The 17676-nt window shown below is 39.6% G+C and overlaps 1 protein-coding gene and 1 non-coding gene across 2 annotated transcripts; one reads left to right on the top strand and one right to left on the bottom strand.

Annotated features, from left to right (window-relative positions):
- Nucleotides 1-7313: 7313 nt before the first annotated feature.
- On the top strand, nucleotides 7314-12634 carry LOC146698836 (triosephosphate isomerase B-like). Its single transcript, XM_085472702.1, has 7 exons — nucleotides 7314-7502; nucleotides 10582-10705; nucleotides 11393-11477; nucleotides 11596-11728; nucleotides 11947-12032; nucleotides 12110-12197; nucleotides 12275-12634. The coding sequence occupies exons 1-7, from the start codon at nucleotides 7394-7396 to the stop codon at nucleotides 12391-12393; spliced, it is 744 nt and encodes a 247-aa protein (XP_085328828.1). The 5' UTR covers nucleotides 7314-7393; the 3' UTR covers nucleotides 12394-12634.
- A 4570-nt stretch (nucleotides 12635-17204) lies between these two features.
- On the bottom strand, nucleotides 17205-17260 carry LOC146698835 (U7 small nuclear RNA). The gene has a single exon (XR_014923063.1). It is a non-coding gene; the product is annotated as a U7 small nuclear RNA (small nuclear RNA).
- Nucleotides 17261-17676: the final 416 nt, after the last annotated feature.

The following is a 17676-nucleotide window of genomic DNA, read 5'->3' as shown; positions in this document are numbered from 1 at the left end:
CCCTGAACAAGAACATCAAAAAGTCATTTTAACTAGCCTTATAATTTATATTGGAGTTTACTTAGTTAAACATTAAAAATGCCCCTTTTTGTTTATTTCAACAGTCTCAAGTGCAGACAAGTGTTACGGAAATCTGAAATAAATCAATCTACAAAAACAAGCTGTCTTTCTGAGATTTTAAGTCAAACAACTATACCGAGTACAGGAGATGTTCACGTGGCATTTGACAAAAAGTAATAACAAGCATGGAATAATTTATAGGAATACGTTATCTCCCCACCACGGTCACAGAATACAATCAGGACATAACATGCAAAAGATAACTTGTACAGATGAGTGTATCTTGTAATAGAGAATTATATTTAGACAAAAACATGATACCATGGAGCCTTTCATTCAGTTTTTCAACACAGAGATGAATGTCAGGAGTGATTTGTAACAGCAGCAAGATTGAAAGGGAAAGTTTACGTGTTGGTGGTGAGACCTGCTATGGTGTGTGTTTTTTGTATAGTACCACTAACAAAAAAATACAGGAGGCAGAAGTGGATGTGGCCAACTGAAAGAACAATATAATGTTGTATTGTATTTTCTTTACTTTACTTTACTCCTTTATTTTAAACTACTTTGACTATTTACTGAGCTCATTCTTTCAATTCTTATTTTGTGTTTTTTTTTTTCTTTTTGGGGGGAACATTTTATTTTGCTGGATCGAGCTTCATATTTATTCTGCTTATTGGAGCATTGGAGTCATTTAAAAAACAACAACAACAACAACAACAACAACATTAAAATGTACTCCATAAATAACATTAGAAATCCATGAAAAATAAACTATGTAAGTATAATACAAATGAGTTTGAAGGGGACTTGACTACCCACCAATCACAACGCTTCTATACTAAGCTGTTATTAGGAGGTGGGGCTTGGCAGATTGGCTATTCATCCAGAAAATGTGATATTTTCTGTTTTACCTTTGCCTGTAACGCAAATTGAAAGCAGTACTCTAGAATCTAAATTTGTAATATCAGCTTTAAAGCCCCTGTTTTTCTACAGTTATTGGGGGGTTTCTCTTTATGAGACACCTTCTAGAAAATATCTAAGCGCAAAGATTTCTGACATGAACCCGGACCCCATCGGTACTAGCACACTAGGCACAGGCACTTTTGTCATGGTGTCATCCTGTAACTTTCAAAACCGATGTCAGAATAATAAACATACATGTAAAATACACAGCAGTATAATATGTCTTCATATACATCCAGAGATATTCACACAAATCTCTTAAAGCCATCCGTTGGGGCTGTAATCAGTAGATTAAAGCTCCTAAGACAACCAGAACCTCATTTGTCTGTACGCATGCCTAGAGGGAACAAATTCAGGTAGAAAAACATGAATAAACAACCGATTTCTGCACTCGAATCTGTGCAGAATCCCCCGATATACGCTGAGCAGAATTATTTTAATCATTATTAATTAAAATTTATTCTCTACCAACATAATTAGTTAATTAATTATGTTGGTGAAGGAAACTGGATTACCCAGAGAAAACCCACGCAAGCATGGGAGGAACACAGAAACTCGTCAGGGACCTGGGAGCGACAGAGAGAGGATGGATGCTTTTCACTAGTATTTTATGGTGGCTCAAAATCTGACTGTATTTGTGTGTGTGTGTGTGTGTGTGTGTGTGTGTGTGTGTGTGTGTGTGTGTGTGTGTGTGTGTGTGTGTGTGTGTAATTCCATAAATTTTGAGTCCCAAACCATGACACAGCCCCCACTGTGTTCTACCGATGGCTTACTGTTGCACCTCTCTCCTTACATGCTCCATAAATATTGACAGTAATTTGAACAAAATTATCATGGAAAAACATAAACAAAATAAATATGCTAACAAGTCACATGTTAAAAGTTAAGGCCAACATGTGACCCACCTGCCAAACTTTAATACAAAAGCAGTAAATTTAGTTGAGCTTAATGAGTAATATCACAAGCTAACCACCTCCTAATATAGTTTTAAGTCTCTTTTTATATAACTTAATACATTTTCTTAGATATGTAGCTGTACATAATTGTGAGTAATTTCAAACTGAATTTCTGTTATTACTGGGGCCCACCTGCAGTCCCACTATGGACCACGAGGGGGCTTCAGCCAACACTGGACTACAGTGCTGTTAACACCAGTGGATGAGAGGACAAATAGGACCATTTGCTCAGATTTTACGCACTGCCACGTCATTTATTTTCCATTTATTGCATTGTTGCTAAAGCAAGTTTCAGCATTAACAAAATATATACGCATCGATAAATCAATCATTACAGCCAAATAAGTGAGTAAGACTGAACCTTTTGTTCCAGGCCAGTTTGAAATCCATGTTTTATTTATATAAGCCTGGAAAAAATGAAGGCTGGATTTTTTGTTTCCGAGCCAGACAGAGTGTGTTTCATGTTGATGAGCCTGCTATGAAGTCAGAGACTGTGTTTCATGTTGCCAAGTTGGCCCAAATGAATTTGAATTTTGTGTTTTCCAACTTGCCGATTCAGACACTGATCCTTGTTTTTAACTTATGAAATCAGAGTTGTTTTGTTGCTCCTTTAATATAAAGTGAGGCTTATTTAGTGCCTCACTCTGAACCTGCTCATAGTGTACCACAGTCTCAACTTCTTCACAATGTGAATCTGAATCTGCTCCTTATGTGCCTCAAAGTGAAACTCCTCATTATGTGCCTCAAACTGAAATGGCTCACTGTGTCCCTCAGAGTGAAACTCCTTCCAAAATAGCTGTGCTAGAGACTGGTTAGCTTCCCTAAACTAACCTCTTCAAAGACCGCTCGAAGCAACAGTCTGGAGGCTGTTCCTTTGCAGTTGACTAGTTTGATCTTCTAGCTCCCTCCATGGCCCAAGTTGGTAATAGTGGAGATGGCTAAGCACGCTGCATCAGTCCCAGTAGGGTGAAGGTGGCCAGGGCCCAGCTTATCCATAGTTTTCACGTGACATCTAAGCTACTGGGACACGCCTTCTCGGAGGTCAAAAACAGTACTGCAGTCCTTTGCCATCCAGCCATCATTTCAACATCTTCGAGTTATACTTAACCAAAATGCCAGATAGTTGCCGTTCTATTGGATGCACGAATCTACATTTATTTACAACTGCCAGAAAATGTGTAGAGTATGGCACCAACATGTGAGCACACCTCTCCTAACCCTGCCTTACAAACCAGTTGCTACCAATCCCTGCTTCTCCATAGCAATGCTGTCAGTGGCAGCTCATTTAAACTGTAGGGATGATTTACCTGACATCGTAAAAAAAAAAATACTCTGTCAGCTACTACTATGACACAACAATAATGTGACAAATTAACAGTATAGGAACTTTTCTGGGCCTACGCTGTAAACTTACAGGTTGAGAAAACAGAAGATTTATACTTGGTAGTTTGCTTACGCTTGCTATGTTGCACTCATCTTTGCTTTCATGACGAACCTCCCACACGGTGGTATTATTGTCCATACTGTCCATACTTTTAAAGGTTTCATCCTGGCAGCAGTATACGTTGAGGGATTCTCTAGAGGACACATGTAGATATGCCACTGAACAGGAGCTCTGGGAAAGACGTAATCACTTTCAGGGATTTAAATAAAGCTGCCGGGATCACAAGACCCCAAAATTCGTACTTTCTCTTTATAGCTCCATTTTTCCTCCATGGATGATCTTGGCTCAAGACAGGTGAAACAAACAACACTCATCCTGCAGTACTACCGAGTGTCCACTGTTGGCCTTTATGTCTCAGTCCCTAAAAGTGTATTTCTTCCTACTTAGCCTTTTTTTAGTGAATTACTTACTTGAATTACTTGAAATTGTTAAACAGACATTAAAGCTACTTTCGTTGCACTTCTGCATCCTGAGTTCTGCATTTGGGTCAGCAACCTGACCGTCACACAGCACTACATGATACTAACTGGAAATCATTGCAAAACAATGTCACAAGAACACATGGAACAAAAAATCATTTCCACCATGCAATTACCGAAACATCTTTTGTCTTTTATATAAGAGATATATTATTTCATGACCTGCCAAGGGACTACAGATGCAAATTAGCTTAAGCCAACTCTGGTACAATGCATTGAATGGCTACATTTATGTTAATATCGTACACGGTCCCTTTTCACATAAAATATAATATCTATCCATCCATCCATCCATCCCTTCACTTCTGCTTATCCTTATCTTAGAGTAGTAGGTAATATTCATGTATAATTTTGTTAATTATAGGCAAGAGTTAAAAAGAGTTCCATATTATAGCATCAGGAGTTTGTTCATTACTTTTATATTTAACTGGCTTCATTGCTGGCGTGTGTGTTTTCATATTGTCATCAAACAGAAAAAAGTTGTATACAAATGGTTTCAATAAGCAAAGGGAATACCAGCAATCTGTTTCAACACTTGGAGTATAATAATCACCGAAGGATGGCTAGTCTCAGCAGATTTCTTTCCACAAGCTGCAGATGTTTGATTTGAGTTTTAAACCGGATGCTTTTCCTAACCTAAACCTAAAGAATGAAGTTGGGGTTTTTTGTTGATTTGAGAATAAAGTCTAAATTAATTTTTGGATGTTGAGTCCAAATAACATCAACCAGGATCCAATATGTTGAGAAAAATTGGAAATGTTAAGATTAAAGTTGTTGTTTCAAGTTAGATTACTGCCAATTAGTACACAGCTGCCCCACCCTCCACAAAATATTTGTATAGATGAGTCAGTGTCATGGGACTTCAGAATTGGTTTTGGTGGCGAGGGATTTTTTTTTCTCTTCCTGCACATAAACATAGTTTTATATGTATGAGAACTTCTGTCTGTTCAGGAGGTCAAAAAACCCCCAACAAACTGGGAAGAAAAGGCCACAGTTGTGCAAAGTTGGCAATGAACAGATGCAATGTCGATTATTACACATGTGCACATTACAGTGGAGGTATGCTGTATCAGAAAAATCAGGTTGCAACTGATGATATTTCACAAGAATACATAAGAACGAATACTAAGATACTAAGATTTTCAGGTGATTGTCAAATTTCGAAAAACTAAAATGTGTTTTCATCAATGATTTTAAAAGACAAACTCTTCAATGAACTTTGATGGGTGAAAACCAGAAAAATGTATGATTAAAATTTAACAAAGTTAAAATCCTCAATCCAAAGCTCTACGTGTACGTACATGCAGATGTCTGGTGGGACAGAGGGATAGGGTGAGATAGAGTTGGATGATTTGTTGTGTCGACATCTAAAGGAAGCAGCTGAAACAAAATGAAGAAAACAATGAAAAATTATTTTTAGCTCACCTTCATGCACGTGCAGCAGGTAAGGCTTCACAATACAGACTTCAAGCACAGACAATGATGCAAAACACACAAAGCAACTCAGTGATTTCTGAAGGGCAGAGGATTATTCTGCAGCAATCAAATGAATCACCTGAACTTAACTCAGCAGAGAGTGCTGAAGACAAAACTGGATCCACAAAAAACAGCCTGGCAGAGCATCTTAAAGGAGGAAACCCAACTTTGCTTTTTGCTGATGATAGCGATAATTTGTCCGATTACATGTGAGCCTTTTAAAAAATTTTGTTAAATGCCTTGAATTAAAGCTGAACCACTTTCAGCACATAAACATGGTGGGTGATAAATATGAGGACTTTGAAATGATTGTGTCTGCTCAGAAGAAAGAAAAAATTAAGAACACACACAAACTTGGACAATTTACCATAATTGTGCAAGGTGACAGATGCAATATCACTGGTTGCACATTTGTGCAAAAAGGAGGTGTGTTGTTTCAGAAGAACAGGTTGCAACTGATGATATTTCACAAGAAAACACAAGAATGTACAGAGAAACACATACCGAGAAACCCCCGAGGACTGAGACAGTTCACCCTTTTCTCAACACTTTATTCTCAAAATGAATAAAACACTTCAATGTTTCTTTTTTAACATGGTCCTAATACTCTGAAACCAGGGTAAGAAGGGCAAGAAAAAAAAACCCCATTAACGATCAAGTTAAAATGTTCAACTAATCATCAAAGTGATCTGAGGTCATGTCGCCCAGCTCTACCAAATGCACAGATTCACTCATTTCATGACAAAGCACTGATATAATCTATGTAACTTTTAAAGAAAAGTCAGAGCATTATGTCATGTAGATGTGTTTGTATGGTTTTCAGTGGCTGAAACATATTAATAAGACAAAAGCTGCTGGATGACAATCTTATTGGACACTGGACGCTGAGCTGCTGTGCAGGAGAAAAAGAATAAGACCACGGAGAAGATCCATGGAAGTAGTGAAGGAGGGTTGGTCAGGCAGAAGAGGATGATGGAGGCAGGGAGAGATGGAGGCAGATGATTCACTTTGGTGACCCCTAAAAAAAGCAGCTGAAAGAAAACAAAGAGGATTATCATCAAGAAAGATGAAGAAAACAATAAAAAAGAATTTGTGTGTGTAGGTTCTCAGTCATCCAGGTCGTGGGAATCTAAGGAGCTTGGAAAGAAAACCGAGTGGACTTCTTTAAGTGTCTTGAAGATGTTTCACCTAGCATTCGAGAAGCTTCTTCAATTCTAAAACCAAATGCTGGAGATTCCCAGGTATTTAAACTCAAGTTCCCAAAAAGTTTATTCTGTTCATCTAAACGTAGTGTTTTCAGCGAGGTTGACTAACCATGACCTCTCGGCCCAATATTAGTCATGTTGGTTTTAGTCGTTATGCAAATGTTATGTTATGTTATGAAAACACTAAATCCAGGTGAACAGAATCAGCTCTTTGGGATTTCCTTACCTGGATGATTCAGCATGCATCAAGACCTAGAGGGAGTTGTCCCTTCAGACGGTTGTTGACCAATTATTGAACATGTGCCAGTCCACAGAGACTCCTGCCTGACCTCATGTGTCAACCAACCCATTAACAGTGCGAACAAGAAGGGGCTCAGAGCAAGGTCAGTGATGTAAGCCCACCCTCACCTTGAAGTCATCTGTCACTCTTGCCTCACCTCTCCTGACTTCCTCAAAGAGTGCCACACTTCCTCTCATGGTACCCATTCGTATGCCGTCTCACAATGAAACTCTGAATTTATTAGAAATAAAAGTGAAAATAAATGGAAAATGCTCTCTCATTTGCTATAAAAGACCATTTACCACACGACACATGAGCACATCATAACACAACTCATCTCTTCCTCTAAATAAGGTACAACTACATTTATGGGCATGCCAGGATGAACCAATGGCACTGAGAAAGAGGAGGGGTTAAATCTCTCGCATTAATAAATACCCCGAGCTGCTCTCTTACCCTAGAAGAGAAGGACCCCTGTTGGCTTTGTAGTGTTTTAATCCTCAGAAAAAAATCCACAAAGACCTGCAAACATGACCAGAAAATTCTTTGTTTGTGGAAACTGGAAGATGAACGGCAGCAAGAAAAGCATCGGGGAGCTCATCCAGACCCTGAACACTGCAAAGCTGGACCCCAATGTTGGTATGTGTCTTCTTTTTTTTTCTTTTTTTTCTTTTTTTTTTTCCATTCAACCCTTTATTTCATTTTTAAATGAAAATCACAGAAAACGTATTTGTCTTCTGATATTATTTCTCCATTTGAAGGTTCACCATTTAGACACTTGTTGCACTATTTTCAGTTAATTTAAGCTTTTCTCCTTGTATTCATGTCACAACTCCATGGTCAAAATTACTCTTTAGTTCAACGGGGAAAAAAATCACAGACACATTTAATGCCAGGAGCATCTGCAAAAGTTCAGGTCATTTTAAACCTCATTAAAAATGTGAGGAAAGATGAGGAAAGCTCTGGAGAATTTTTCATCAGTCCAGCCAGCAGCTGTCTGCTGAGGAAACGCAAAGTACACTGAAGTCAGGCTGGTTGTTAAGGTGTTGCTCTTTCATGAGCAGACCACAAGTTTTTAAACAACAATGAATGAATCAGTTATTGAAACCAACAACTGATTCATTCGTTTTGCTCTTCAGAGTTCACTAAAAGTTTTTGTGCTATAAATATACTCACCTTTTAAAACTGGGTTATTTTTTCAAAGAAAAGTGTGTACTATCTTATCATTAACACAATACAAGGAAACAAAGATAAACTACTTATGGTTATTTATCAGATATTTGAAACAATTGATATCAAAGGCTACAAGGCTTTACGTGGAAATGATTTAAGCGTTAGTCCATGGGCGTTTCGCACTATGCATTCTTGTGAAATATCATTAGCTGCAACTTGAGTCAATGGCACAACACACCTCCACAAACATGTAATGGTCGATATTTCATCAATCCATTGTCAGCTGTTTCACCTTGCACAATTGTGGCCAGCTCTTCCCAGTGAGTGTATATTCGGAAGTTTTCAATCTGTACACACAGTTTTCTGCAGCATCTTGTAGGAAAACTTCCTTTAAGAAAAGCCGCTGAGAGGCTAAGTTGGGCTTTTTACTGTGACTCATTCAACAAAGTGGATTCTTCCTTAGATGGATGATGATTTTATTCAAACAAACAGGAAAGAAACCAAACATTTCATTCCAATCAGTCAGTGATGCATGAGTGATGAGAATAGGATCAACAGAAAATATCTGAGGACTACTCATCCTCTCTCTTTCCATGCCACCTGAGGCGTGACCAGGTAATTAAGGTGAAGCAATTACTGTTTGTTGAAGTTGCCCATAGTGACAAATGTGAGTCAAAACAATAACCAGAAATACATACTTTAGCTGCTACATACCTATAACAAGTTGTGTTTATGTGCTAAAAATAAGAAAAAATCCCTGTTTATTAAAACCAGTTCTGTGGTTCGATGTCACTAAGTCATCTACACGAGACATTTTGTGTAGCCTGAATTTAAAAGCTTTGCTTTAAATGAAAAAGTGTTTGTGTAAAAGCAGAAAAGGAAAAGCACTCACTTTTAATATTGTCGTGTGAAAAGCCGAAGACCAGAAATGAACTTTTTCAATAATACCACATCAAAGGTGGAAACTAATAACAATTTATAATGATAATGATGGAACAGCAAACTTCTAAACAAACATCTAAAAGCAAAGACTCCTGATCCAGTATGAAACCAGCCGCTGACAGTTTTGTTATGGTGTTATCACGTAACATCTAAAATAACATATCTGATTTTTTTCTATGTGAGATTGAAACCTGTCTGTGATCATCGTCAGTGTTTAGTTGCTCCAATGAAATGCAAATGGGATCCCTGTATCACAGCCTTTACTGAAACTTCTCACACTCACAAACTCACTTAAATTTGACTATTAACTGACTTGAATGAAATCTAAGATATGACAGTAGCGCGTGAAAAAAATCTTCCCAGACATTATCATCCATATTCATTATTCATGCCCTTGTTGACAGGTTTATGATCAAGGTCAACCATAGGGTCAGAAATAATGGCTATTATGCCAGTGTTGCAGTAAGAAGCAATTACTTGACATATATGACATAAAAACATGTTTCACTGCCAAAATAAAACTTAACCTGTATACACAGGTCAACACAAATGGGTCTATAGGTCAAATGCTTAACATAACAATTCCCACTTTACTTATAAAAGCACTTTCATTATATTCCAATGTTATAAGCCATTAAAAAACAACAATACATCCCAAAGCAAATGCACAGGCTTCAGTCCCTCTTCACTGTGTACTAATGGAGGGAAACTGATAAGAAGAGAAGTCAAGGTCTGGTATGGAGAAGGCACTTCCATGTCACAGGGATGCATGGTATATACTGACTGGTCAGTATTTAAAGACTTAAATGATTTAACTGAAGCAGTATACCCATGTTAAAAAATACTCCAATAAAAGTTGAAGTACAGAAGCAACTTTTTTAGTCAAGTAAAAGTGAAAAGGTACAGGCTCTGAAATGTACTCAAGTAGATTCAGTAGATTTTCTTAGTATGCACGCAGTGATCAGCTGACCTACAGGTCTTTGTGGATTTACACAACTGAATTCAACAAGATGTAAGCATACAAACTACCCAGCATTTTCACGCAACATTTGAATAACAGAGTGAGCATAGCTTAGTTTGTTTTGCAGGAATATCAACTATGTGATTAAAATTACGACATCGCATGAAAGCTTTAATTCTGCACTTTATCAAGTGCAACTGAACAATCCTTACCTTCTTCCTCTCCTATTCATCCGTCTTCCTAAATCTTTCTCCATCTCTGAGTGAAGTTAGCTCTCTCTCTTTTCTCTCCCTGTGAAATACAGCAGCTGGTCGTTTAGCAACACTGTGGGACGAACTGCACACAAACAGTTATTGCAGACCAACGTCAAGAGTGACGTAGTTTAGTTTCGTTTTTCTTCGGCTGCCTTTTCCTAATCAGATGTCAAGAGATGCAGCTTTATGTTGAGCCATCACAACCACATTACTAATGACCACTGTTTCTCTGAAGAACCAAAAGGAAGTGTCAAACTCCAGCTAGTTCACGGTCGTACATATTGTAATATTTAGTTTTAATATTTACTGTGTTTGTGCCCTGATAAATAAATGGACTACATATCTGTAACCCAAGTATTGTGTTTTCTCTCTCTCTCTCTTTAAATAGAGGTGGTGTGTGCTGCTCCAGCCATCTATCTGGAACTAACAAGGTCCAAACTGGATCCCAAGTTCAGCGTGGCTGCTCAGAACTGCTACATAGTTCCCAGTGGTGGCTTCACTGGAGAGATCAGGTACACAGTGCACTTTATTCTGCTTAAGAGTTATTTGGTATCATGGTGCTAGCTATGGGTGCTAAAAGTCTGTATCCAAATTCTGGATCTTAGGAAAAGCAGAGCATCACAGCATGATGTTTCCTTTTATACATTTTAGCTCCATTTACACAAATATAATAACGGTAAATAAACTGGTTCTTATATAGTGCTCTTCTACGCTACCTGAGCACTAAAAGCACTTTATTCACCCACTCATGCAGCACTTTTTCTATGTGAGTGCTTTCTATCGAACATTCACACACATTCTGATTCATCAGAGAGAAACTTGGGCTTAATATCAGGGGTATTAGCAGATTGAAACACCAACCTTTCAATTAGTAGATGACCTGCTCTACCTACAGCCAACCAAGGTATGGGTGAGGACTTAAATACCTTGTGACTCACAATTCAACACTGTATGCATTTATATATGACCACGATGGTGACGGCTAACATGTTCAAATCCACTTCCAAGTGGGACTTTATCATGTTTTGCTCAATCTCTTATCCTTGAAACTCAACCTTGTGAAAATCACTATCCTCACACAGTTAGGACAACCATCCATCACAGTCAAATACAACTAATGACTGGGTCATAATACTGTTTATCAATGAAAAAAAGAAAATAATCAGTTTATCTTCATGGGAATGCTTCTGGTCTTCCAGCCCTGCAATGATCAAGGACTGTGGTATGGACTGGGTGGTCCTGGGACACTCTAAAAGGCGCCACATCTTTGGAGAGAGTAATGAGGTAACTACAGATAAATTTATCCTGTTCATTTAGTTTTTCACCTGCAAATGTAAAGAACTGAATTCCTCAAAACAAGTAAAACACACAAAACATGTTTCATTGCCTCCTGTGCTGTTAGTTCATTGGCCAGAAGGTAGCTCACGCTCAGGAGAACGATCTCGGTGTGATCGTCTGCATCGGAGAGACGCGGGAAGAGAAGGAGAAAGGCATCACAGATCAGGTCATCTTTGCTCAGATGAAAGCCATCGCAGGTATGCAGCTCCTCACACTGTCACTGGGTTTTTATGTGCACATGAGAGCTGGAATGTTGAATTGTTATAGGCAAGTTTTATCAATTTGGTTCACAATAAAATTCAAAATAAAATGTATTTTTATTGCCACCAAATCACAACAACGGTTGCCTAAAGGCACTTTATACTGTAATGTCAAGACCCTACAATAATATAAAGATCGCATGTCTCTTTAACAGACAACGTAAAGGACTGGAACAAGGTCGTGCTGGCCTATGAGGCTGGGTGGGCCATTGGCACTGGGAACGCTGCCTCTCCTCAACACGTAAATATTACAAATCACTGAATATTTAACATAGTGTTTACCGTTTCTAACATAATGTCTCCTGTGTGATATATCAGGTGCAGCAGATTCATGCCAAAGTGAGGGAGTGGCTGAAGAACAACGTGTCTGAGGCGGTAGCCAACTCTGTAAGGATCATCTACGGAGGTCAGTGCTGTGCTGGGTAGCTGTTTTGCTTTGAGTCCCACGTTGATCTCTTCTCACACATCGCTTCTTCTTCTCAGGTTCAGTGAGAGGTGATACCTGCAGAGAACTTGCCGCCCAGAAGGACATTGATGGTTTCATTGTGGGCAAAGGCTCCCTGAAGCCAGAGTTCATTGACATCATCAACGCTAAGGCATAAAATGTGGACAACTGCAGTGTGATTGGATTAGAGTCCAACTCCATTCAGACGGTTCAGTTCTGCATCCCTCTCTCTCAGCACTTAGTCCTCTTTCCCTTTTTCATTTAAAGTATTTGTGATGATGACATTCCCTCCTTTTCCTTTATTATTTAAAAACATTTTTTATTTGATTATATATTTTGTCACAAAGACATGGGATAGGGGTGGAAAGCTGTAAGGAAACATAATAAATATAAATGATTTAAATACTATTTCAGTGTCTTGTCTCATTTTTAAATCCTTTCATAACAGTATTCATTTTAGTCTCAGACTGGTTCAGACTAGTTGCCTTGTACCTGACCATTTTCAGAGGAATGCTTTTTTTTTTATTTTTGAAGTTGAAGCTCAGATATAAAAACAGCAGCTAAGTCAAGGAAGGAACCAGTGTTACTGCTAATTTTATCAGCAGTCACATTGTCAATAAACACTACAGAGATATCTATCTATCTATCTATCTATCTATCTATATTTCTTGGGGGAGTCCTGAGAGCACAGCTAATAATGAGCGACTCATTTTATGAGCTTTGGGTGGGTTTCAAATATAAATGTGAAACATCTAGGGTTGCATAATATACAGTATTATCAATTGTACCTCATATATATCTATCTATCTATCTCTCTCTCTCTCTCTCTCCTTAGGTGTTTATCATATAATCCAATGACTTGTACATGTGAAATGCAACAAAAGGAATAAGGCTAATCATAGTTTATCAGCACTCATGAGTGTTAGATAAGGTAAACATGCAGATTAGATGTTAAATGGGAACTATAGCACAGTTTGCAAAGATTTTACAGTGTACAAAACATGTAGGTGTGGAAGGAAATGAGTGCAGTTTATCGGTGAACAGGAAATCAGACTACCGTATTTTCACGACCATAAGACTCACCGTACTAAAAGGCGCAGTCTCAGTTATGTGTGCCATTACTGTATTTAACACACACACATAAGGCGCACCTGATTATAGGGCGCATACAAGTATGCGTGTTTAAAAATAAAGCGGGAGCAAAACTGAGTTTGGTACTCACATTTTTATTACCGGTAATTGTCATCAATCAAACCCATCGAAGTCCTCATCCTCTGTGTCTGAATTGAACAGCTGCGCTAAATCTCCATCAAACATGCCAGGTTCACTTTCTTCACTGTCAGAGTCACTTTCCGTGCCGTGCGGCTCCTCGGAAATGATGCCGGCTTTTGCGAAAGCTCGAACAACAGTGCCAGCAGACATGTTAGCCCAAGCATCTACAATCCATTGGCAAATTGTGGCGTAACTCGCCCGGCGCTGCCTTCCACTCTTGGTGAAACTGTGGTCTCCATCGGTCATCCATCGCTCCCACGCCGCTCGCAGCCTTACTTTGAACGGGCGGTTCACACCGATGTCCAGCGGCTGGAGTTCCTTTGTCAGGCCTCCCGGAATGACAGCAAGCTCACAGTTCATTTGTTTCACTAGCTTTTTCACATTGGCTGTGAGATGGGCACGCATAGAGTCACAGATCAACAGTGATGGTGATGCGTGGAAAAAACCACCTGGTCTCCTTACATACACCTCCCTCAGCCAGTCTTTCATCATTTCCTCATCCATCCAGCCCTTTTCATTTGCCTTAATGATGATTCCTGCTGGAAACTTCTCTTTAGGCAAAGTCTTTCTCTTAAAAATCACCATAGGCGGCAGTTTCTGTCCATTAGCATGGCAGCCAAGCACAACAGTAAAAGAAGACTTTTCATACCCCGTTGTGCGTATCGCTACCGTGCTGGTCCCCTTCTTCTCCACAGTGTGACTCACCGGGATGTCAAAAGTGAGCGGGACCTCGTCCATGTTTGTGATGTGGCTGGGCTGGATGTTTTTGTCGGCGATGTGTTTGCTGCAGTAGGAGCGGAAGATGGCCAGCTTTTCATTACCGGTATAATCCGCCGGAAGTTGCTGCGCTACCGTAGTCCTGGTCCGGATGGAAAAATGGCACCGTTTCATAAAACGAAAGCACCAAGACGGACCTCCTCGGAAATGTTCAATTTTCATTTCTTCTGCTAGCGAAACTGCTTTTAGTCGAATGGTGACCGTCGAAACGCTTCTCCCGCTCGTTCTTTGCTCGATGATCCACCGCTCGAGTCTTTCCTCCAACTCGGGCCACCTCGCCTTGTGTCCGCGGAAACTCAGCTGCGTTTTCTTGACCTGTCGGAGCTTGTTTTCCAGCTTCCTCCACTTGCGAACCATCGATTCATTAATCTTAAATTCTCTCGCGGCTGCTCGATTTCCATGTTCCTCCGCGTAGCTGATGGCCTTCAGTTTAAACTGTACTTCATAAGCGTGTCTCTTTGCCATTTTCAGGGTTGTTAAAACAACGATGTTCCACATAATCGCACATACCTGTCCTTTTATACAGGTATGTGCGATTGTCCGGTATATACGATCAACGCCCACACTTCACCCTTTAGCGTTCTCATGGTGTTCTCTACTACGTCCTCCTTACAACACACAGGGCGCACTGCACTATAGGGCGCGCCGCACTTTTTAAAGAAAATCTAAGGCTTTTATGTGCGCCTTATAGTTGCAAAAATATGGTATGCATGCACTGCAGTGAACCTGAATATGCAAAATGTATTGCTACAGTGTCAGGCTTGTTGCACTTTGGAATACAGACCTCGCTCAAACCGTGTTGGTTAACAAAAATATTAATAAAATAACACTTTTTATAAGTAAATGTGGATTCATCGGTAGGAAAGGGAATTATTAAGGAACTGAAGATTGCTTTTACTTTGGAAGGTCTTCTTGGAGACACGGTGTTCCAAACATATGGCCATATGGCACTCCAGTGCAGTAAGTGGTGGTGGTGGTGCACATAAACCAAGAAGAAGAAGAAGAAGAAGAAGGGGGCAGTTAAAGGTTAGGATGCCAACACTATACTGACACTAGTGATGGCCCGCTTGAAGCTGACGCTCCGGAGCGTGTGTCGAAAAAAAACAACACACTAGTTCAGAAGCACTGTGTCGAGGCTTGCTTCGTTTGGCAAAAGTAACGTGACCAGTGACGTCCGAAGCTTCATTACGCACGTAACTGCTTCGGTACCTGATTCAAACGGATATAAGGAAGTGAATCATCCACGGGATTCGTGGAGTGTGTTGATGGTGACAGATAGCGACGAGGTTATCATTCCACTGACAGATATGGAGCCAGCGAGGAAGAGAGGACGTTCTGGCGTGTGGGAATATTTTGAGTTGATTTTGCTCAATTCATTTTATCTGCCGAAGTGAAAAACTTGAAATGTCCAAAATCATGTTTTCATAATGTAAATATCATTACAGCATATGACTTTAGGAACACTTCCATGTGAATTAAAGCTAATGAAGACTACAAAAATGTATTTGACACTATACGTACATTACATTGCTACACAGTTTAGAAAATCATTTTGTTTATTGTTTTTAGGTGATAGTCTGCAGGACCCAGGAATACCTGCATATCTACCAACTTGCAGTGTGGTTCCTGCACTCCACAGCCTCTTCTGTTCCATGCAAGTGGATTTTCTCCAGGGCAGGAGAAACTATTTCTAAGAAAAGAAACAGACTCAGCCAGCGCACAGTAACACTAATCCTCTTTTTAAATGTAAATAACAAAAGGGCTACCTGACATAGAGCATGTTTTTACTTTGCAAGTTCTTGATTAGGGGTGGGTTTTGATTATCGCTTTTCTGATTACAATCCATGCTAAATTGAATAAAGTGATATTGATTCATTAAAATCCCGTGTCGATTTGTAAATTAACGTTATTATGCCTGAAACGCCAGCATCTCAGGTTAAACCTCACAACATGTCGTCAAACACCATACAGCTAAAACAGTAACTGGGAGCAGGTTTACGGATTCTGCATACAAACGTAAACACAGAGCGCGGACCCGACACGTCAGAATCAGATTTTGGTGTGTCGTCGGGTCCGCGCTGTGTTTGCCTCTTTTTTTTTCGCTGGCTTCTGCAGCTGCAGGTTTCATAACTCTCTGTTTACATCTCTAATTAAGTCTCACATGTGTCAGCTTTCTTTTAATAGATACGAAATTATGGATATATACTGATACATGACCAGAATTGTAATATTTCTGACTGAGGCAAATATTTTGTATGAACCTGTCCAGCTGTCCAGTGATTAAACGACAAGTAGATGGAGGCAGGACTTCACAGCAGGGGCATACTCCATAATGTGCTGTGCATTCTCATATGTATATTATATATATTGCTCACTTATTGTATTTACCAACATCAAGGAGTTATGAGCAAAGAAAGGCCACACCATAGTGCATGTTTAAATAGGGAAAGTTTATTGATCAAAATGTATTACGCAAATACGCATTACATTTTTTTCAGCCCCCCCAATCGAGAAAACAAAACCAATTACATGTTCAAAGCAACGGAACGGTGGCCCAATATCAGAGAGAACTCCACTCTTGAGTGAGCACTGATAATTGAGCAGTCCGTTTTATTTTGCAGATTCAAGCTGCTCTTCAAAATTTTCACCACCAGATGTCACCGGAGAGGACTGTGTTGAAAAGCTTCGAGTAATGAACCGTTTTTCAATACAAGCTCCAGTGCTTCGGAAAGCTTCATTTGGCCATCACTAACTGACACAGTGACAAAATCATATTATTGTGTAACAGTTTTCCTGTTTCTTGATTCGATTTTCTTGATATAAGTTTAATTAAGATTTTAAAGCTTCACGGATGTAAAGAGGGAGGACATACAGGAACAGCTTTGCTTTACACAGAGAAGGGGGGGGGGGGGGGGGGGGGGGGGCTTCTCTTTATGAGAAACCTTCTAGACAACTTTCTAAGAGCTAAGAATCCTGTTCTCAACCTACCCATTGTAATCACTACAACACCAGGCACAGACACTGTTGTTATGGTGGTATAAAGCGCCACTGACTTCCACCAATCAAGAAGTAGTCACGCAGGGGGTGGGACTTGTATCACTATGGCCAATCAAACGACAGGCACAGATCACTTGTACACAAAAGTGATTTTCAACTTGCTGGCCAGAAGGACATTGATGGTTTCATTGTGGGCAAAGGCTCCCCGAAGCCAGTGTTTATCAGCATAATCAACGCCAAGGCCAATGCGAGCGGTTTAGAGTTCGAGTCCATTCAGATGGTCCAGTTCTTCATCCCCAGCTCTCAACACTTAGTCCTCTTCCCCTTTTTCATTCAAAATATTTGTGTGAAGATGTCATTCCCTTCTTCTCCTTTATTATTATTTTTATTTTAT

The sequence above is a fragment of the Copadichromis virginalis genome, linkage group LG11 (genome assembly GCF_057382275.1).
Source record: "Copadichromis virginalis isolate Kocher_CV1m ecotype Utaka linkage group LG11, C_Virginalis_male_GT1.1, whole genome shotgun sequence".
NCBI lineage: Eukaryota > Metazoa > Chordata > Actinopteri > Cichliformes > Cichlidae > Copadichromis > Copadichromis virginalis.
The sequence above is the reverse complement of the archived record's forward strand: the minus strand, read 5'-3'. Positions and strand labels throughout refer to the sequence as shown.

Coding starts and splice junctions, on each gene's coding strand:
- LOC146698836 (XM_085472702.1), top strand. CDS start 7,394: ATGACCAGAAAATTCTTTGTTTGTGGAAACTGGAAGATGAACGGCAGC. Junction 10,706..11,392: donor GGCTTCACTGGAGAGATCAG/GTACACAGTGCA, acceptor CTGGTCTTCCAG/CCCTGCAATGATCAAGGACT. Junction 11,478..11,595: donor TCTTTGGAGAGAGTAATGAG/GTAACTACAGAT, acceptor CTGTGCTGTTAG/TTCATTGGCCAGAAGGTAGC.